The sequence below is a fragment of the Pipistrellus kuhlii genome, unplaced genomic scaffold, assembly GCF_014108245.1.
Source record: "Pipistrellus kuhlii isolate mPipKuh1 unplaced genomic scaffold, mPipKuh1.p scaffold_m20_p_2, whole genome shotgun sequence".
Taxonomy (NCBI): Eukaryota; Metazoa; Chordata; class Mammalia; order Chiroptera; family Vespertilionidae; genus Pipistrellus; species Pipistrellus kuhlii.
The window spans coordinates 59239115-59260847 of NW_023425515.1; the positions used below are offsets into that span (position 1 = coordinate 59239115).

The 21733-nt window shown below is 44.9% G+C and overlaps 2 protein-coding genes across 4 annotated transcripts in view; one reads left to right on the forward strand and one right to left on the reverse strand.

Annotated features, from left to right (window-relative positions):
- Positions 1-17747, forward strand: part of CFAP44 (cilia and flagella associated protein 44) — a 108155-nt gene extending 90408 nt beyond the window's left edge. The window contains exons 28-34 of the mRNA XM_036447219.2: positions 891-1001; positions 2254-2384; positions 4155-4271; positions 5982-6183; positions 10822-10982; positions 13660-13794; positions 17253-17747. Coding sequence (XP_036303112.1) covers positions 891-1001; positions 2254-2384; positions 4155-4271; positions 5982-6183; positions 10822-10982; positions 13660-13794; positions 17253-17435 — 1040 coding nt within the window. The 3' untranslated portion in view covers positions 17436-17747. The remainder of the gene's footprint in view (positions 1-890; positions 1002-2253; positions 2385-4154; positions 4272-5981; positions 6184-10821; positions 10983-13659; positions 13795-17252) is intronic.
- A 1058-nt stretch (positions 17748-18805) lies between these two features.
- BOC (BOC cell adhesion associated, oncogene regulated) overlaps positions 18806-21733 on the reverse strand; it is a 74896-nt gene continuing 71968 nt past the window's right edge. For all 3 annotated transcript variants that reach the window (XM_045583988.1, XM_045583987.1, XM_045583989.1), the window contains exons 18-20: positions 21633-21709; positions 20672-20865; positions 18806-19542 (exon numbers count right to left, since the gene is read on the reverse strand). In XM_045583988.1, the coding sequence (XP_045439944.1) occupies positions 19355-19542; positions 20672-20865; positions 21633-21709 (459 nt within the window). In that variant the 3' untranslated portion in view covers positions 18806-19354. The remainder of the gene's footprint in view (positions 19543-20671; positions 20866-21632; positions 21710-21733) is intronic.

A 21733-nucleotide genomic window follows, 5' to 3' on the forward strand; every position in this document is an offset into this window, starting at 1 on the left:
TTATTAAAGAAATCACTCATAACATTTGTTAAAGAACAATAAGGCAGATTTTATTTAGGGGGGACTACCATGATGGGATTTTGTAGAAAGGAATAGAAATCAGTGCAACGTAGAGTACAAGGACAAGTGGAAATTTATAGCCAAGGAGCAGGGTGAGGGGTCAGCGGATGGAAAAGTAGTAAGAGATAATCCTGTGCTAAACTAACCTAATAGAATTTTGGCTGAAGGAAGGCAATGGTGATAAGAGACTGTGGGCAAGGAGTAAGAAATTCGGTCAAATATTAAGGGTAGGAGATTTTTTTACTAAAACTGGGCTAAATGGACCAACGTCAGAGCCCAAGGCCAAGGACTAGTCAGAAAGAGAACTCAGTGGGGGCTGACTCAAGTTTTAGTTAAAGGAGAGTCTTTGTCAAGGAACCCTCAGTAGGGTTTGCGGCAGGTTGTCTAACTCAAAACTCTCAGTCCTTCTGCATCAACACATGAACATCACACTAAGTGGGTTAAAAAAGATTATACATAGCATTCCTTCCGTTCAGATGAGTTGTGGAAATCTTCTCTGCTCTGAGGGCACTGTGGCTTGGGATTTGTGGACCTGTGTAACCAACTGTGTGTTAGGTGGGTCCCAGCAGAGGCAATCTGACCGCTTGGCCTCAATCCTCTGTGACTCGATGGATTGAAATTAACTTCACAACCTTCTGCAGGAGTTTGACTTTATGGTCTCTGTGTCTTCAGCCATTTTAAACTCTTCTGAAAATATGAAGTAATCCCCTGCTTTTTCTCTGCTATTTTCCTAGTGATTTACTCATTGAAAAATGCCTTATTTTTAAAATGTGGGATTTAGCTTCACACAGGAACTTCTGCTTATGAGCAATGTTTTACTCCCTCCCTAGAGGAAGACGAGGAGAGTGAGGAATCAAGTGAGGAGGAATCCAGCTTGGAGAGTGATGAAGACGAGTCTGCATCTGAAGATGAAGTTTTTGATGATTCTATCTGCCCATCAAGTATGTTGGATAAAACCAGGTGTTCTCTGTGAAGTGACTAAGAATTGACCATACCAAGAAGGTCTTTTTTTTAATCTTTTCTTTTCTTCTTCTCAATTGTTTCATAATGGCATTTAAGGAAAGTGTGGTTTAAGGCATACAAAGTATAGTCTAATGATTACTTTGGGGGGCTCTCTGGATGGTTGATTTTCTGTTTCTTTAGGTGGCCACATATGAATGACAAATAATCTGCTGACAATTTATAGTTGATTGAGGGTCATTAATGAGGTAGCAAGTTTCATTTTATGGAGAAACAAAAGATTAAAAAAAATGTTTTTGCTTTTACAACGGCCTCCCTTTTTTGACAAACCCATTCACATTTTTATATTTTAAATCCGTTCCGTAAGGGCAGTTTGTACCAGTTTTCTGGAGATGCTTGGCATTTTATAGTCACTGTTTTCACTGGGGAAACCAGTCTGAAACATCCAGACCAATATTCCTACAGTTTCAGTAGATAAACAATTCAGTAGAAAAAGAATTTCTATTGGGTCTAACATTTATTTTTCTAGTTAATTTCATATAAATTATAAATCAAATTTTAAAGTTTAATTCCAAGTAAATTTTAAATCTTGTTTTGATTTTGAAAATAAGAGTCTTCTTAAAAATCATAATCTTTATGAGTGGAAGAGAGCTAAAGAAGTCTTGTACTGCACCTCGTACGTTATTTTATACCAGGATTCAATGGCTTGGACAGTCCCACAGCTAGTTTAGTGGTAGAACTAGGGTTAGAACTAAGGTTCCTGAATGCCACTGTAGTGCTCTACCATATTTTCACATTCTTTATCTGTTACCTTGTGGGTAAATGTGGCTGTTAGTCTCGTATAGCGGAAATTGATACAGAGATACTGTACTTAGATCTCATTCTGCCACATATCAACCATGTGCCCGCTCTGAGCCTTAGGGTCCTCATCGATAAAATGAAAATAGTAGTTTCCACAGTGCAGGGCCCATGAGCCTTGAATGAGATAACGTGCGTAAAGGGCCTAGCACAAAGCCTGGCTCAGAGTACTGCTCTGAACATCAATGCTCGTACTGTCATTCCTATCATGGCTAGTATAGTTTTCGTCTGGAATTATAAAGCCTCAAATATAAGGAAACCTTGCTAGATAGGCCCACAAATGGACATTAATAATTCTGAAGCTCCGAAGCCCACACTTACACTAGCAATACGTCCCATAACAAATGGGGCTTCTCTTTTATCCTGTCTTTTCAGATTGCGATGTGAGTCTTTTTGAACTGGCGCTTCAGCTTCGAGAGAAAAGGCTCGACATTGAGGAGGCGTTAGTTGAAGAGAAGAAAGTTCTCGATAACCTCAAGAAGGAATTTGACACGTTGTCCAAAAAAGTATGCTCTGCCTTTTCCAGGTCTATCTATCCGCCCTCAACATGCTACTTGTCCTCCCAGCTAGAACATTGCAATTTCATAGCAATGATATAATGTAGGACTTTTCTGAAGAGAAGAAGCACTTCAAATGTTACATCCAGGATTTTTTTTTCCTTCCAGCACAGTTGTGGTGGTGGTGGTGGTGGTGCGGGGGGAGGGGGGCATAGGACTTTCTTTACCTAAATCATTGGTTCCCAAACTTTTATGATTACATTTAAAAAAACATATATTTTATTGATATTTTTCAGAGAGGAAGGGAGAGAGATAGAGAGCTAGAAACGTCAATGAGAGAAAAACACCAACCAGCTGCATCTTGCACAACCCCTACTGGGGATGTGCAAGAGCAACCAATGTACATGCCCTGGACCGGAATCAAACCTGGGATCTTTCAGTCCGCAGACCAAAGCTCTACCACTGAGCCAAACCGGTTTCGGCTGATTACATATTTCTATATGTAAAAAATAAATGTGTGGTGCTTGAACCCACATAATAAATGTATATTTATATATAAGTTGTATTTATGAACTATTGAACAATATACAGTTGACTCTTAAACACTTATAACAGATTTTTAAAAATATATATTTTATTGATTTTTTTACAGAGAGGAAGGAAAAGGGATAGAGAGTTAGAAAGATCAATGAGAGAGAAACATCGATCTGCTGCCTCCTGCACATCCCCTACTGAGGGTGTGCCCACAACCAAGGCACATACCCTTGACTGGAATTGAACCTGGGACCTTTCAGTTCGCAGGCCAACGCTCTATCCACTAAGCCAAACCAGTTTTGGCATAACAGATTTTTTTTTCCCCAGCCCATTCCAAACCCTCAGGTAGATTCAACCAACCACTGATTGAAAACAGTATTCAGAATCGGTGGTTGGGAACCCATGGATATGGAGGGCTGACTTAAGCTATACATGGATTTTCAACTGTGCAGGCTCCGTGTCCCTAACCCCCACCCCCACATTGTTCAGGGTCAGCTGTATTCTGTATAATATGAAACATTCACGAAGAGAGAAATTAAAAAGAATAAGATAAAAGTAAATAGAAATAGAAACTCAGATATTTTCTTTCTTCACTTTTTAACTCTCTGAGGTGTGTGCATCCCATGTTGGAGACCAGTCAGCTAAACTTTTGGTATAATTATATTGATTAATTTCTCCCTTCTCTGCTCATTTTCCCTCTTAGTCATCTTTCCTAAAGCAACATCACTTAACTTGATTGATATTCAGAACTATTTTTGATAGATTGCTTCTCTTCTTTCAAAAAGGAAATTATTTGGAGAATGTTCAAGTTTTTAGGAGATGAAGATGTGCTTTAGAAATACTGTAGTTAGTAGTTTTCTCAGAGGCTTTTTTCTTTAACTTACTGAACCCACTATAACCAAACAAGATTCAAACCATTCTGACAAAGACACTGTGTAATAAGAGAGCAGCTTTTCACGCGAAAAGAGAAGGGAGATGAGGACATGCCTTCTGAGCTCACACTCACCAGACCTCTGTGCTCTGGGGACACAGGAGTGATGGAAAAGTGGCGCAGGCCATGACTTAGGATGAACATACCATACATTTCTGGGCTGACTTAAGTTATTATTGGGATCATCCATTTCATCCCAGCCCAGCAAAGCAGATCCTACTCAGGCTTCTTCTTCTTCCAAGATGCCCTCATTTACCACCTCGGTATGTGTTTGCTGAATCTTGTCAACATTTCACTCCTGGGGCCTCCCACAGGTCAAAGTTGTGGCGACTAATCTGAACGCAGCAGAGGAGGACCTGGAGGCTTATCAACGAGAGAAGCAGCAGCAGCTGAATGAAATTCTGGTTGTGATTCCTCTCAAGTTCCACCAGGTGAGGGGCCCAGAGAGGTTGCCCCCCTCTGTCTGAGCAGAACCACCTCACCCAGGCCTTTCCACAGGGTCACTGGTTGGGAGAAGAGCAGTCCCTGGCCGAGAATTCTCCCTGTAGAATGACACACGCCCGCACACCAAAGCACGTGTGCTTCCCGGCCGCCTGCCATTCAGTTGTGGCAGTTGAATCATTTCAGGTCTAGAGAATGGCGAGCCTGAGACTTAGGAGTGGAGTGGCTTGGCAGGTGAAATGTTGGATCTTGCACTCATATCACTTTTCACAGCATCTTTAAATAGACATGAAGTAATAATGCAAGAATGATCTTCACTTCATCTCCACTCATTAATGAAAAAGTCAAGATAAAAGGGAAATATTCTTTCCCCCCATTTTGTGTTCATCTCCACACTACACTTGAAGTATAATATATTAAAAGTTGAGAGAAAAGGCTTGTCATACTATATTTTGTCAGGTAAAGAGAGAATGCAGTGTTTCGGAAGAAAAACCCAGGATCAGCCTTATGTATACACTAGAGGCCCAGTACATGAAATTCGTGCATGGGGGTGGGGATGAGGGTCCCTCAGCCCAGCCTGTACCCTCTCACAATCCGGGACTGCTGACTTTTAACGCTTGCCTGCCTGATAGTCCCTAACTGTGTCTGCTTTGCCTGCCAGTCTGATTGCCCCTATCTGCCCCACTGCTGGCCTGATCACCCCTACCTTACCCCTATCTTGCCCCCCTGCTGGTCTGATTGCCCCTAACTACCCCCCTGCTGGCCTCATCACCCCTACCTTGCCCCCCTGCCAGCTATATCGCACCTACCTTGGCCCCTGCTGGCCTGATCAACCCTACCTTGCCACCCTTGCCGGCCTGATCACTCCTAACCACTTCTGCCTCAGCCCCCAGCCTAAGCTGCAGTCTGGCCTCCCTCTGCCAGAGGTGACCTGGCCAATTAGGGGAAGACACCACCCCCATCACCTCGCTGCTGCTGCCACTGGCAGCCCCATGGCTGCCTGAGGCTCAGGCAGCCTCTGTGGCTTTGTCCAGAAGGATGTCCAGATGGTTATCTGGAAGATGCCCGCCCTAATTAGCATATTATCTTTTATTAGTATAGATGTGTCTGTGTTGCATGCTATTGAGTGGCTCTGACCCCGGGTGACCCTATGAATGAGGATCTCCGCAGTGTCCTGTCCTCAGAGCCTTGCTCAGTTCCTGTGGGTTTGTGCCTGTGGTTTCCTTTATGGACTCAATCCATCTCATATTTTCTCTACCTCATTTCTTTCTGCCTTCTATTTTCCCAGCATTATTGTCTTTTCCTGCCTTCTGGCGATGTGCCCTAACTAGGACCATTTCAGTTTTGTCATTTTTGTTTTCAGCGATGTTTCGGGTGTAATTTGCTCTTTGTCACCTGACACAAACTGAGTCAGCTGTCTGTAGCAATTTGCCTAATATGCCAGCCCTGAAATGTTTGTCCCATCCTTGTGCGGTAGACATCAGCCATGATCTGAGTGGGCAGATCTGACGTGGAGGGGTATAACGTGCCTATTCTCTGCAGGCAATCTCCTGCCTTCACCTTCCTTAGCAGTGAGGAGAACACCAGGCCAACGGACAGCGACCCAAACAAGAACAGAAGGAGCTGCACCCCCGTGCTCTCTGTGACTGCACATTTAGTCTGGTGTTTGCTTTGATTTTTGTCTGGTTTTGTTTTGTCAGATAGAGCACGTGGTTTTTGGGGAAATACCTACCGACCTTTCTGGGACGCTGGTCTTTTCTAACCAATCACTGAGTCGGCTCCAAGGGCGCATCGTGCAGCTCCAGGAGGAGAACTCCAAGCAGCAGAAGCTCAACAAGGACTGGCGGGAGAGACGGAAGCAGCTTATTCGGGAAAAGAGGGAGATGTCCAAAACTATACACCGTGAGTACCGAAGCCCACAATCACCTGGTAATATTGACCGATACGCCATATTTATTGATAAGAGGGAACTCTCAAGGGACTGAAAGCAGTAAGTAACTAAAGAATTAAGAGGGAACAAAAGCACCTTCTCATCTTCCTACTTATCATCTCTCCCACCAATCAGCGATCACTGTCCCAGTTTAAAGGGATACACCTTTTATCATAGAATGGTTTCTCTGAGTTATAAAAGGGTTTATGTACAATGAAATATAGAACAACACAATAATAACCCTCGTACCATGAGCAAGCTTAAGAAACTTTTATGCTATCCATTTCCACATGATCAGGTACCAGGCGAGTACACATGAATGTGCGTGTGTCCACACACAACATGTGAAACCACTCCGCATACTTTTTAACTGTGATGCTATATTATTCATATAGTTCTGCAGTTCACTGTATGAAACCAGTTTTTTTTAGAGTTATCCATATTGCTACAACATTGTTCATTTTATTTTATTTTATTTTAAATATCATTTATTGATTTTTTTTACAGAGAGGAGGAGAGAGGGATAGAGAGCTAGAAACGTCGATGAGAGAGAAACATCGACCAGCTGCCTCTTGCACACTGCCTACTGGGGATGTGCCCGCAACCAATGTACATGCCCTTGACTGGAATCGAACCTGAGACCTTTCAGTCCGCAAACCGATGCTCTACCACTGAGCCAAACCAGTTTCGGCACAGTTGTTCATTTTAACTGCTATTACAACGATTTGCAACTGGTGTGACCCAAGAATTCCTAAACCATGCAATCCCTGACTATTTAATCAGCATACCTACCTCTTCACCCTTAGGTTGCCAAATAAAAAAATGACAACAGCCAACACAGCAATAGCTGTCCCATGTGAATGAATCAAAATTATACCTATTTTTTGGTCAGATGGACAAAAAATATAAGATTTTTTTTGGTGTGCCACAGAAATTCAATAATCAGTTTATGTGTACCGCAGGATGAAAAAGGTTGAAAATCACTGTGCTATTATAATAATCCATGGTAGGACTGTAAAATAACTTATTTCTTCAGTCTCCTGTTGATATTTAAGGTATTTTTAATTTTTCATCATTACAAGGCAGTGTTTCAGTAAACCTTGTTGTGTGTGTGTGTGTGTGTGTGTGTGTGTGGTGAATCCCAGGACGGGACCCCTGGGTAACAGAGAGCTGTGTACATTTTCAGCTCTCTTCACTGTTGCCACATTGCCCTCCAAAGCAGTTGTACCATTTTAGCTCCCCTGCTGGCCCCGGCAGTGAGTGACAATTGCCCAGGCTTCATATTCTCATCAGTGTTTGATACAATCAGGCTTTGATACTTTTGCCAACCTGCTGGATGTTAAGTTATCTTTCATTGTGGTTTTTATTCACAGTTCCTTGATTCTGGCGAGGTTGAACAACTTTACATACATCTATTTGTTTCCTTTTCTGTAATTTGCCTGTTATGTATGCTACCCATCTTTAACTTCTTTTTTCATCATTTTCTTATTAATTTTAGGGAGTTCTTTCTATGTCCTTTATTTGTCCATTGAATGCACTTCAAATCTCTTCTCATTTGTGGCTTGCCTTTTACTTTGTTTAGTGTATCTTTTGGGGATATAGATATTTTAAATCTTAATATAGTTAATTTCATCTATTAATTTGTGCTTTTTACATTGTGTGTGTGTCTGTGTGTATTGTTTAAGAAATCCTTTTCTGCCCAGCTGGTGTGGCTCAGTGGTTGAGTGTTGACTCATGAACCAGGAGGTCATGGTTCAATTCCCAGTCAGGGCATATGCCCGAGATGTGGGCTCAATCCCCTAGCGGGGGCGGGGAGGGCGTGCAGGAGGCAGCTGATCAATGATGCTCTCATCATTGATGTTTCTGTCTCTCTCAACCTCCCTTTCCTTCTCAAATCAATAAAAACATTTTTTAAAAAGAAATAATTTTCTGTTTTGAGGTCTTAAAGATTTTTTTATAGTTTCCTCTTTAAGTAGTATTCTTCACATTTGCATTTTTAATCCATCTGGAACTGGATAGTATAAGATGCAGTATAAAGATTATTATATTTTAAAAAAATTTGGTAACATTCAATATATGGAATCTATGTGTGCTGATTAAGTATTTCAGCTTTAATAAAAATAATATTACTGTAGCATCTACCTTAATACCATAGAACTGTACACTTTAAAATGTATCATTTAAATCATTTTTTTTTGTCATGTGTGTTTTGCTACAATTAAATAGAATTTTTGAAGAGAAGTTGAAAAAGAAAGCCATAAAAAGGGAGACTATAGTGGTTATCTAGTCCAGGTTGCTTGGATTTGTAGAGGCCACTCTCTCCAGTGCTGGTGCCTCTGCCCTCCCCGGGGGCTGGAGTATAAAATTTTAAAAGTCCATGTTAGGGCTCCATGTTTGCATAACACCCACTTGGGACACAGAGGTAGGGACACAGAGGTCTCTCGGGCGTAAGCCTTGAGGTACTCGTGTTTCTCACATGCTTCATGTTCCTCTGGCTTCTGTAGCCCATGAATGCTCTTTATATTTGGAAGTACAATTCATCAAACCAAGGAATAAACAAATGTAAAAATGAGGAAGCTTCTTTCAATTTGGGTAAATCAAGTTTGGGAAAATGTGTGAAGAAAATGAAACGAAATATCACACTCTCGGAGTGCTAGTTAAAATAAAATAAAACGTAGTTCCCTGGCGTGCGAGTTTTATTCAGTGACTTTTAGTTTCTCCCACCTCCAGGCCATTTTCTGAAAGCAAGTTGTGAACTTGGCTAAAGACTGACTTCCTAGTTCTGAGTCTGAAACTAGAGTGAGTTCCTTTCCTGTAACCTAGGGGAGTCGAACTCAATCAGAGAAGGGGCCAAAATCTAAAATCCAGCCTAAATCGCGGGCCGAATGGTTTACTGAACAGTCATAAACTGTCATTGTGATGGAAACGCAGCGGAGTGCAGTGATGACAGTGCGGTGCGGGCCACATTGCAAGGCCTGGCGGGACGGATTTGGCCCGCGGGCCTTGTGTTTGACACATGTGCTGTAACCAGTGATGAGAGACCCGCCATTGGTGTGTGGAGGCCTCCTCCCTCCCTCCCAGGGAAGGAGAGAAGAAAGAGTCTGGGGCGTGGGGCTGGAAGGTTACGTTTCCTCCATTCCAAGGAGGGCACAGTTCACAGACATGGGGAAGGTGGGTGGCGAATGTTCCAGAAGCCTTGATGTCCCCAGTGAAAATGAGCTGGTCTGATGGATTCAGAAGGGCATTAGTCTGGCTCCACAGGGGTGTGGCAAGGACCAGAGTCCATGCTGAGGTTGCCATGTGCATCGCCATGGGAGAGGTTACCCCCTCAGATGGGGCTAGCTGGAGGGGAGCCAAGGGGCAGCCATAGGCCAGCCACGCTGGGCAACTAGTTTGACTCTTCCATTTGCATCAATGGTTGTCATGGCCACCGCATCACACACATCAATGGTGTCCCTCTTCACACAGAACAGAAATAAGTAGCCCTCCCTGGTCTGTGCCAAATGGCAGCCTAGCCACTTACACTGTGACAACTCCACCGTAACCGTGACACCTGAAGACACTTTCCACTCTACCACAGAACTGCATCGCGCCACGCCCCAGGGCCTTCGGGCTACACTTAAAGTGGTCTGTGACTGAGAAATTCTCGTTACAAGATCACATTTCTTGAGGCACTCAGAACCCACAGATGGATTTTGCCCAGGTGTCCCAGCATTCTCACATGGGGGAAAGACAATAAACACAAATGAAATACACTACAGGTCAACTGGAGATAGTCATTAAAAAGGCACACTGAAAAGGACTGGGAAAGCCAGCGTGAGGTCCCTAGCAGGATGGGAAGAGCTCTCTGCAAAAGTGACGTGCCTGGTACGGTGTGGCTCTTCCCGGCTGGAGGACCAGCACCTGCTGTTGTTACACCTTTAGAGCTGAGTGTATTGGACGTGTCTTCCACGGGTCTCCCACTCGCTTTCAGAAAATGGGCTGGACAGAGTGAAGCAGGTAGCTATTAGGGAAACAGCTTCCAGGCTGTGGGATGATGGGAGCAAGCCTGCTGGCATGTGTGAGATGCAAAGGAGTAAACAACGAGCGAGATGTGAGGAAGGAGGTGGGAGAGCCAATGCCGGCAGGGAGGGTGGACCATGCAGGGCCTGGGAAACACCACCAGACTTTCATTTTTACTTGGAGTAAGATGGAAACCTTTGTTAAATGCCCGCTCTATTAATAACAAAAGGCTTACAAATGGCAGTGTTTATAATTTAGTTGGAGTCCATCAGCAGTCTGAGGAGGGGCAGGTCAGGTTGCGTAAGACAGTGGAGAAGACGAGTCTGTTGAACCCGGACCTCCTGGTTTATAGGTTGACCCTCAACCACTGAGCCCCACCAGCCAGGCTTACACAAGGTCTTGGAGTAGGTTAACAGATAATGTGGGAATGGGCATTTTAAGCGAAGAAAGTAGCCACTGAAAAGTTACAGAGGAAAAAGCAACTCGTAACAACGCCGTTTTCCGTCTTCTTATGAAAGCCCTTCCCGAGGATGTTCTTGTTATTGGTATTGTTCACTTGGTGGCAGTGCGAGAGGTTCAACAGCCTGGGGGTGACGGTCTTCTTTCAGAAATGGAGGAAACTGTCCGAGACCTGATGATCAGCAAGTTCGGCCGCGTGATAGACCTCGCAGCTCTTCAGACGCTTTCTGTGAATACAACACTGGAGGAGCTCAGGATCAGGAAACTGCGAAAGGAGCTAACGAATGCCAGGGAGATAAAGGAGTGGGAGGTAAGAATGCAGGGCACCTGACCTACTTCAGTCCAGTCTAGGTGGAGGCGAGGAGTCCTAGAGAGCTATATGTGGTTCCTGCGAAGCCTCTGTACAGCCGAAGGCGGTTTGTGAGCCCCACTTCCCCGTCCGTCACACCCCTCCACTGGGACTTCTGATCTTTTTTTATGTTTTGGTAAGAATTTTAATTCAGTGGGAAGATGCCTATGGTCTGATGCAGGATAAAAAATTGTGTATATATAATATTATCTTAATATATAAGCTTATATTATACCTATATAGTAATATATACATATATATTTAAAAATATTACCAATATTATCTTTGACTTTTTTTGGTTATGGCTACTTGATATTTTCTTCATTTGTACTTGTATTTCCAAACTTATAATAGACTAGAGACCTGGTGCATGAATTTGTGCACATTGAAAGGATATTAATTAGAAGAAATATTTTAGAGGCCGGGGAGGTTGGCTCCAGGGTGTGTCCAGCCCATTTTGCCCAGTCCCAATCAGGGCCCATGGGGGCCAGGAAGGGACTGTGGAAGAGCTCTAGGGCATGTCCAGTCCCATTTGGGGCCGGGTCGCCCAGTCCCCATCAGGGCAATTGAGGCCAGCTGGCAGGGAAAAGGCTATAGGAGGGCTCCAGAGTGTGTCGGCCTGTCTGGCCCAGTCCCCATCGGCCAGACCCCAGTAGTAAGCTAAATTACTGGTTGGAGTGCCTTCCCCGTGATGATCAGTGTGCATCATAGCGACTGGTCGAGCAGTCAACTGAAGCTATTGGCCATTGGGTTAGACACTTAGCATACTAGACTTATGTATTATATATATATATAGATGTGAATTCCTTTTATGATCAGGAGAAAAAGGACATCTAAAAAAATGAAATTTGGGAAGGATTACCTGGGTTTTCAATAGTCAGAATAACATTGTTAATAAATTAGACCTTGAAAGTTATTCAAAACAAACTATTGATTTCTAATATTCTTTTAAGGCCTGTGTTTTAGACATGTGCTAAGCATTTATGTCTTCTAATTCTCATGTTTGGTGGCAAAACCCTATCAATAATATGTAATTTGAATTGATTGTAACCTCTTGTTTCAGTAGTTTCAAAGCTCTTTTTTTTTTATAGAAATGGACCATGAACAGGAATTGTTCTTACAGAATAGGTGAGGGATGGCGTGTTGCATTAACTCTCAGAATAAGCTTTTCCATAGTCATCTCAGATCCCAAGAAAGTCCCTCAAACTTTCTTTGTCTCGTGTTCCTCTTTTATAAAATGAGGGGTTGGACATAGTGGCTTTTATGGTCACTTTCAGCTCCAATGACCTGTGATTTTTATCTTGTCTCTGAGGCAATATCTCTATTTAGTTCCAATGATTTGTACACTGTTCCAGGAAATGAAGCCACTGAGGTCGAGGGCCTTAACAGTGTATACACAGTTGGTGTCCCTGCTTATTGATTTCATTCAAAGTTCTGAAAAGTTTAAACCACAAATTAACATATTATACTATTAAAATAAGAAAATGCAAACCTGAAGAAACATATGTATAAGTGTAACTTTGGCCTGGCCAGCAGGGCTCAGTGTTCAACCTATGCACCTGGAGGTCAAGGCTCGATTCCTGGTCAGCACATACGCCCGAGTTGTGGGCTCAATCCCCAGTGGGAGCTTCTCACCTTAAGCCTATCTCAGCTTCCTTACCATTCACTTAGTTGGAGCGACTAGTCTACGTTGAGGTGAAGGCACCAACACCGGCGTTTGGGGTCCAGGGTGCATGTAAATATGATGGCAAAATGGCATGATTACAGAAAGGCTTCATTTTGAGGTCAACATTCATGTATAAATGCTCTAACAGTGTTAGAAATGGAACAGCTATACTCTGAGGGACCTAATTGTGTTATTCTACAATATATAGTGTTTTGCATGCTGTTACAATCTGGGAATTATTCAACTCTGAGTAACAAATTTTATAACAAAATGTGGGCTAGTTAGCTGGCAGGGCCTTAGAAGATGTCCATGCCTGTGCCATTCCTGGAGCATGAGGTGAGGCAGTGCCCGAGTACAGCCCGATTCAAGGAGAGGAGCTTTTATGGTGATTTCATAGCCTACAAGTCATTATGACTTCTTCAATTGACTGTCCAATTTCATCAGTTGAAAGTTATTCAGAACAAATTATTGTTGAGGTGAGGTGGAGAGGTTCCCAGTGTTCTCTTGTCTTATCCTCCTTTTATCCAAGATTTGCCACTGTGCTTAAAGAAGTAAATGACTTGGTGCTCATATGATGGGACTGGTCTCCATGAGGGGAATGCTGGACAGGATATGTGCAATCTGAAATAACTTATTGGAGCAGTAAGAGAACATCTGAAAGTTTTCTGCTTAAATTATTGTTCCCCCTTTTAACTAGTAGTTAATACCAGCACTCAGTCTGCATACTAATTCAGCCTGTCCTAGTTTGCCTACTTTTGTCTTTGATCACACCTACAGTCTTCTTATTTTTTCTGTAGTCAGACTAGACCCCATGTAGTTGCTTCTGGCTGCGTTTTCATACTGACTTCTGGTTATATTTCTCCATGTGCACATCACTTTGTTTGCCTGATGGCTTTGATCAAATCTGCACATCCATTTTTCTCTATTTCCTCTCATTCATGTCATCCATTCTGCATCTTCCTGCCCTGGTAGGAAAAGATTGCTCAAGTGCGCTGGGAACTGATGATGAAGACGAAAGAACACACCAGAAAGCTCCACCAGATGAACGATCTGTGTATTGAAAAGAAGAAGCTTGATTCTCGGCTGAACACGCTCCAAAACCAGCAGGTATGCTGCTCTCCTCCCCACCCGCTGTTGCACGGGGAAGTTCTGTAGCCGTAGCGTTCACGGGAATTTCAGTGCTGGCGTTTCAGCAAACCTTGATGTTACTAATAGACTGCTTTTCACCTCAGCCTGATCCTTGAGAACACCCATGTGACACTGGCCCCATCACAGGGAGCCGGAGGAACTAGCTTCATTGTGTGCATCTTGGGGCCAACTACTTACATAAATGCTAGTCTATGGGGTTTCCCTGGGCCCTGGAGAGATAAGGCTATTTAGGTATAAATAATACTAATATTCTACCTGAATTTGGTGCCTAAAATCCATTTCCAATATCTGCTCCTTCCATTTGACTTGTGAGCTCTCACATGCTGCCTTACTAAAGCACTTGCTCCTTCATTGGGCTTTCAACTGGCTCTTTATAATATTTATTGAGCCTAACACAGTGTTCCTTAATGTGTGATGGATACTACTTATTTAATAAAAGTCACCCTTCAAGTCTTGCCCTCCAGGGACCCAACACATATTCTGAACTATAGCTCATATTCTTACAATAGGTTGTGCAAAACTGCCTATTGTTTCTCTTGGTTTTCTTTAAGCACTTGGAAGTGGTCTCAGCCAGGAGTTCTCAAAGTATGTCCCCTGAAGAAAGCATATCAGTATCACCTGGGAGATTGTTAGAACTAACTCAGATCTACTGAGTCAGAAGCAGGGGGCTTGGGGAGGGGGGTGGTCAGGCATCAAACCACATTAACAAGCATTCCGGATGACTCTGATGCTTGAGTTTAAGATCTCTGGTCTAAGTCCAAGTCCAAAAGGAGAAAGAATATGGTTAATCCATGGAGAATGAATAGGAGGATTTGGAAAGCTTGTAAGTGGACATTAGATATGAGAGGAAGCTTAGAATCAGGAGACTGAGGGCCCTTTATCCACTTGAGTAGAAAATCAAGGCAGTGTTTGAGAGAGTTGATGCCCAAATAAGCAGAATAAGCAGTCAGTAAACATTTGTTAACTTGATGTGCTTTGATAAGTCCAGATACATTGGGAAGAGTTTGGAGGTAGGAGATCAGTTGGATGGGAAAATTAATATTGTATGTCTTTACAGTGTGTATCTTTACAGTATATCTTTACACATGCAGTCTCTTTACATAGGACTGTGGTCGGCAAACTGCAGCTCTAGAGCCACATGCAGCTCACGAGCCAAGGTTTGCCTCTCTGTTGTCTAATGAGTTTGTTGACCACTAACTTAGACTCTTGATTCCAATAATTACAGGCTGTTGTTGTTCCTTGTGATTAAGCCCCTATTCCAGTGGTCGGCAAACTCAGTCAACAGAGCGGCAAACTGAGGTAGTTTGCTGACCACTGACATGGGATATCTTATTTAATCTTCAAAACACTACTTCCCAAAGCTCAGAGAAGTCAGTAACTTGCTTAAGCTCTCAGAGCTAATGCACAGGAAGTGAGTTTTTAAAACAAGGTCTATCTACCTCCAAAGCTGGCTGGATTGTTCTTACAACAGTCAAGGCATGAATTGGGATGCAGATGGTGAGAAGCTAGTGTCAAAAGAAACTTCCAAGTAAGAGTAGTCAAAAACCTTTTGGATATGGTGAGGAGAATGAGGGAAAATTAAGGTGCCTTTAAAATGACATGACTGCATGGAATGACTGGGGAGTTGGTACAAGCATTTAGCTGCTGGTAACGAAAAGCCCCATTGAAAGTAGCTTAAACAAATAGAGCTTGTTTTTGTTTGTTTGTGTTTTTTTTTTCACTGAACAAGAAGTTCAGAGGTGACTTAAGGGGTTTGATTTAGTGGATCTGTGATATTAGGGGCCAGTGTCTCTCTGATTCTTTTTAAAAAAATATATTTTATTGATTTTTTTACAGAGAGAAAGAGAGAGGGATAGAGAGTTAGAAACATCGATGAGAGAGAATCATCGATCAGCTGCCTCCTGCACACCCCCTACTGGGGATGTGCCCACAACCAAGGTACCTGCCCTTGACCAGAATCGAACCTGGGACCTTTCAGTCTGCAGGCTGACACTGTATCCACTGAGCCAAACCGGTTTCGGCCTCTCTGATTCTTTGAAGTTCTTCTCAGAATCACAGAACAGCTGTGTCAGGTCTATGTTTCACATCCATATGCCAGCCCTTTCTGTGCCTTCATAAGAAAGCACCAGTTTCCTGCTTATATTCACTCAGCCAACCCTAGCTGGTGGAGAGACAGGGTAATGTTGGTGTTTAGCTTTCCCAGCCTCTAAAGCGAAGGCAGGCAAGAGAGAAGCTATTGGGTAACGATAACCCCTATTTGCATCATGAGTGAGGGTAATGGACAAATCATGGGCTTTTGGCTCTAGGTAACCTGGTTATGACCCTGCTTCCGGTCCTTAATAATATAATCACTTGGGCCTGTTCATGCGTCTCTGTCCCAGTTTCTGTAAAACTAGAGCACCACCACTGAATTCACAGAGTTACTGTGAGGATTAAAGGAAGTGCCAGGCAGAGAGTACATACCAGCTGGGTGGCAATGTCCCGCCCTTTAGCTCGTGTTCAAATTTTATTGAGCATCTACTTAGGTAACAAGTTCCAGGGCAAGTACTAGGCACAGTGGTGAGATCCAGGATCTCCCAAGAAATATATCAAACGTTTAGGTGGGACCATAACAAATTGCCACTTTTAGGTTAAAAAGTGGTCAAATGTCATACATTTTAAATGGTGCACTCTGATGATTCCAATGACACAGGGTGTTTTGATAGAACACAGAGCAGGAGACCCTAGCCTCGTCCATGGGGCAAAGAAGTCCCCCCCTGAAAGTGAGGTCTGGAGTGTGAGCAGGAGTTGGCTGGTCAGGGGATGAAGTCAGATAAGGACATATAGGTGATTTTTGGTTGTTGTTAATCCTCACCCGAGGATATTTTTCTATTGATTTTTAAAGAGAATGCAAGGAAGTGGGAGAGAAACATGAATGTGAGAGAGACAACCATGTGAGAGAGACTCATTGATTGGCTGCCTCTTACCCTGGCCCCAACAAGGGCCAGGAATCGAGCCTGCAACCGAGGTCAAGTGCCCTTGACCAGAATTGAACACAGGACCCTTCAGTCTGCAGGGCAGTGCTCTATCCATTGAGCCAAACTGGCTAGGGCAGGGCATAAAGATGATTTTCTTTTTGGGAAGTAAAATGTGACTATGAGCTGTATAAAAAAATGGAAGCACCTTGTCTTTTATGATTCCAGTGATAAGCCATCTAAGGTATGAGTGGTGGCTTACCCACCTAAAGGATACTTGCATTTTAAGAGTTGTTTATTAGTGCAAAGGAACACATTTCAGGAGAAGAATGAAGGCCCCTTAGAGGAAGGAGCAATGGCTTTTTAAATGGACCAAGGCCGGCACTCACAACCAATATATAAAAACAGATGTTTTCACATCCAAAAAGATGCTTCAAGTAAGGAGACGATTTCTTTCAACAGGGCAATGCCTTCCAGGGCCCCCGGAAAGCAGATATTGTGGCAAGAGAGAAGGTCACTCACTTGATCCAACTCCAGGCGGATAGGATTTTGGCCTTAAAGCATGAGATTGCTATTTTGCGTAAGAAAAACAGCATTACCCTCCCACCCATCAAGTTCCCACCGGATCGGAGAACAGATGAATGAAGCCTTTTAAGTTTACTTTCCCCTCTCCCCTCAAATCCACCCAAGATTTCTGACATAAAACTCTCCAAAAGTTGTCTCCTGCAACAATTCTGTTATTTTAAAGTAAATGTGTCTAAAGGTCTAAAACGAGACCTAGCCATGTAGTACCCAACATGTTATTGAGCTGAGCCATTTCAGATTTGTTTGGAACCAACTGGATTGAATGTGAAGTCTCAGAAGGCTGTGTCTCACACTAAGAAAGCATCTTTCATATGTTATGCTTTAGGAAATCTGTGTTTGTGTGTTTTTATCTGAATGTTTAGCCATTGGCAAGGAAGGCTAGCATTGAGAGTGTTAGCTGGTCCCCTTTCTGTCGCTGTTTAAAGGTGAGGTGCACGCTGGATCTGAGGGCCCTATGAATTAGCTGAAAGAAGATGGCGAGCATTAGCCCAGGCCCTCACCCAGGTTGTGTCTGAAGTCACATCTTATTTCTCTTACCTCTTCTATTTCTCCTTTCCTGTCATTTGCATGTTGCTTATAGTCCTTCACTTTCTTTCTTAAGATATTTTAAAAATACTGCTTTTCTGAAAATCATGTTGCATCTTGATGAGTTTTTCCAATTTAGCCTTTGGCTAGATAGGGGAGGTAACAGCCAATCTACCAGCTGGCACGCTATTTCTTCTGGCCAGCAGAGGGAGCCCTTGTTCTAGACCGCCATCCGTCCTGGGGCTTTCCTACCATCTTGCTCATCATCCATGACAAGAGTGAGAAGCCAGGGTTTGGCAAGATGCCTCTTAGTGAGATTGTGTGTCTCAAGTGGCGTTTCATCTGCAACTCAACTCTACTGAGATTGAGAAGGGACCTTCAAACTTCAGCCTCCATGTAGTCCCGGGTGTAAGGATCTTGTGGATAGGCAGCAAGCAGTAAGTAAATGTGGATTTTAAACAAGCGGCGAGTCAGCGCCTCTGGCAATGTGGGTGGATCTTTGGAAAGAAAGGAAGTGAATTTATCAGACACCGCCTGTGTAATAGCATAACTCTTAACTAAATACTTGGTCTTCAGCACACACAGACCTCCATAGAAATGATTTGTTTCATTCCTTGACCCGAGTTTTACCTTCAGTCCAGTCAGGAGGAAAACTGACTCTGCTTCTCCTCGCCTCCTGGACACTGTCTCCCTCCTGGACTCAGCAGTTACTAACACATTCCATGTTCATAAAAGCACAACCGACATTCCGGGTTTACAGACAACAAAACATTAGAAACATCCATCTTTTCCAGATCTCGTCTCTTGATCTGAAAACATCACAAGTGGGTATTTTCTTCAGATACTCCGAGACTGAGTCCTAACCTCTAAGGAAAACGCTGACTCACGCATGACTCAGCTGAAGGTTACAGGGAAGACTAAACATTTATTTAGAAGTTACAGTGTTTGTTTTTACAGAGCTATGTTGCCGCAGATTATTGATTCTGGAAGGACTGTTAATGCTTATGGTACTATACACATCGAGTCTGTTCTCACGGGCTTCTCCTGAGACCTGGCCCTGGGCGCCGGAGCGCGCTGTCCTCACAGGTGTCTGCAGCCTGCGCGCCCCACGGCCGCTGCGTTACCCTCCTCACGCACAGTGAGCGGGAGTCTTCCCTGGGGCAGCTGCTCCGGGGGCCTCTGCAGCCTTCCGGGCGGGGGCAGAGGGTCTGAGCTGCCTCCTCTGTCTGGGTGCTGGCCGGTCCCGGTTCCTCGTTCCTGGGTGGCTTCTTTAACCTCTCACATCTCCACGGGAGGAGTCCTTATGTCTTTCCAGAATTATTAAAACACATATACATTTTATTTACAAGTGCATAAATATATAAATATGGCTATTATAGAAAAATAAATACCGATTTCCTCTGTCTCTTTAAAAACGATAATATATAGTCTTTTTCTGGGATCCTGGCTTCTGCCTAAACAATGGGGGGTGGTGTTTCAAAAGATATGTGCACTGGTGGGCTGGGGGAGAGCTGCCTCCCGGGCTCTGGTCCTCTGTGGGTCCCTGTGGGGTGCTGGGGGCACCACTCTCCTCCGCCCATTTGGCAAGTGCCAGGACTGTCCACTTCTTCCACCGGCGCCAGGCCCAAGCAGCACGGGGGCCCTGCGGGGAGAGAGAACGGGAACATGAACATCCTGACTGACCAGGGAGCGGCGCTCAGAGGCACTGGTCACACTCGGCCAAAAAGGAGAGAGAAACCTACAGCCAAGACAAGGCGATTTCCGGTCAGGACCCCCCCGCCCCCCTCCTCCCCACACACATAGTCCATTCCCCCAGGGGAGGCCATCCCATGTCAGTGGCGCTGGGCCTGGCTCTAGGAGGTGAGTTCCATCTCCCAGAGGCAGAGTTGAGGGTCTGCACGAGGACCCACATCCACACCGTGGAGGCTAAGAAACATGACCGAAGTCTCTGCAGCATCTGGCACCCACCCAAGAATCCACTGATTTCCAAGACACTGGCCCAGGGAAGACAGAGCGGGGGCTGGTGGGCACTGAGCACAGAGCGCTCGATGGTTTGGGAACTTGGCTCCCTAATGACTGATGTAACCTCAGTCCTTAATTAAGAGACAAGACCCAACAAAGCAGGGTATTCTGGAGCGATTAGAGAACGCCTCTTATTATGAGAGGCAGCAGGAATTTGTGAATGGCCTTCATGCAGAGACCAAAAAACGTCTTTCTCTGAAACGAGATGGTGTCTTTTTCCTTAGTCTTTTTTCTCTCTCTTTTTTATAATAGCTATTATTTTTAAAAATATATTGAGTTTTTACAGAGAGGAAGGGAGAAGATAGATAGAAACACCGATGAGAGAGAAACATCAGTCAGCTGCCTCCTGCACACCCCCTACTAAGGATGTGCCCACAACCAAGGTACAGGTCCTTGACCGAAATCGAACCTGGGACCCTTCAGTCCGCAGGCCGACGCTCTATCCAATGAGCCAAACCAGTTTCAACCTTTTCCTTAGTCTGTGAGGATGAGGTTTGTGATGGCGGAGAAGGACCCAACCGGTAGGCCCCTGCACATCTGCTAGGCCTTTGGGCAGGAGGGAGGGTGGCAACTCCTTTCCCTCCTCGTCTCTCCTGATTAAAGCCGTGGACAGCTCCCTTCCAAGCACCCCCTTCAACGACTTCTCCCCAGCGCCCCCTCCTCCTCCTCCAAGGCACTTCTGGGTTGTGGATTCCTGCCTCCCGTTATCTCCAGCCTCCTTAATGTCCTGCCCTGCCCCTGGCACGAACCTGGGTGAAAAAGAGGGTCCCATGTCGCTTCCATCCCAGGTTTCTGGGGCCCACTCCTCATCCCGGACTGGCCGGCAGGGGCAGGCTGCTCCCGGAGGGCGTGGCTGTCCTGGTGGGCCTGCAGCTGCTGGTACGCTGAGGCCTCGGGCGTTGTGCACAGGAAAGAGACTTCATCTGGGCGGGCCCTGACTCCCCTGTGGGCACAAGGCCGGATGGGAAGTGAGGTGTGGGCAGGGTGGGCCCACCACCGGCTGCTTCCTTCTGAGAACCACAGATGGGACAAAGCTCCGATGGGCAGGGATGGCTGCCTGACGAGCACTGAGGGATGCCACCCCATTTCCACAGGTAATTCTAGTTTCTCTCCATTGTATCCCATGCAAGTCCTAAGTGTATTAGAAAATGTGGCGTCTGGGCGTCTGGGCAAAGCCAGCAGTGCCTGGGCCCGCAGCCTGCCATGCAGGGGCAGGTTCTGAAAGGCTGACCCCTGCTCCAGAGCAGAAAGGCCGTAACCACAAACACAGCCCCTCCTGGGGGAGAGGCCCGTGGAGCAGGCTGTCAGGTCAGATGCGGGGACCACTTTGTCTAGAACAGCGTTTCCCAAAGTGTGGTACGCGTACCTCCAGGGGTACGGGAAGAGTTTGGTGGGGGTACGCGTTGCACCGGAGTTTGGTGGGGATGTGCACTGCACTGTGCTTAACTGAGCCTAATTCTACGTTTTCATGAGTATGAGGGGTACTCAGCGTTACGAAAATTATAGAAGGGGTACACATATGTCAAAAGTTTGGGAAACACTGGAAGAAATGAGGAACGTAAAGGATCCTGAAAAGCTGGCACCGCCTCTCAGTGGCTGGTGCTGAATGTGAGGGCCTAAAGGGAGAGCCCCGGAGATGGGAGACGGAAATGGGAGACAGAGATGGGAGACAGAGATGGAGATAGGAGATGGAGACGAGCGGCCTGTTACCTGGGAGGTGGGGCACTGCGGGCATCGTGTCCATCGCCAGGAGCAGTCTGCCTCCGGAGGGGGTTGGTGTCGTCCTGCTGCTCAAAGGGAAGGGGGATGGC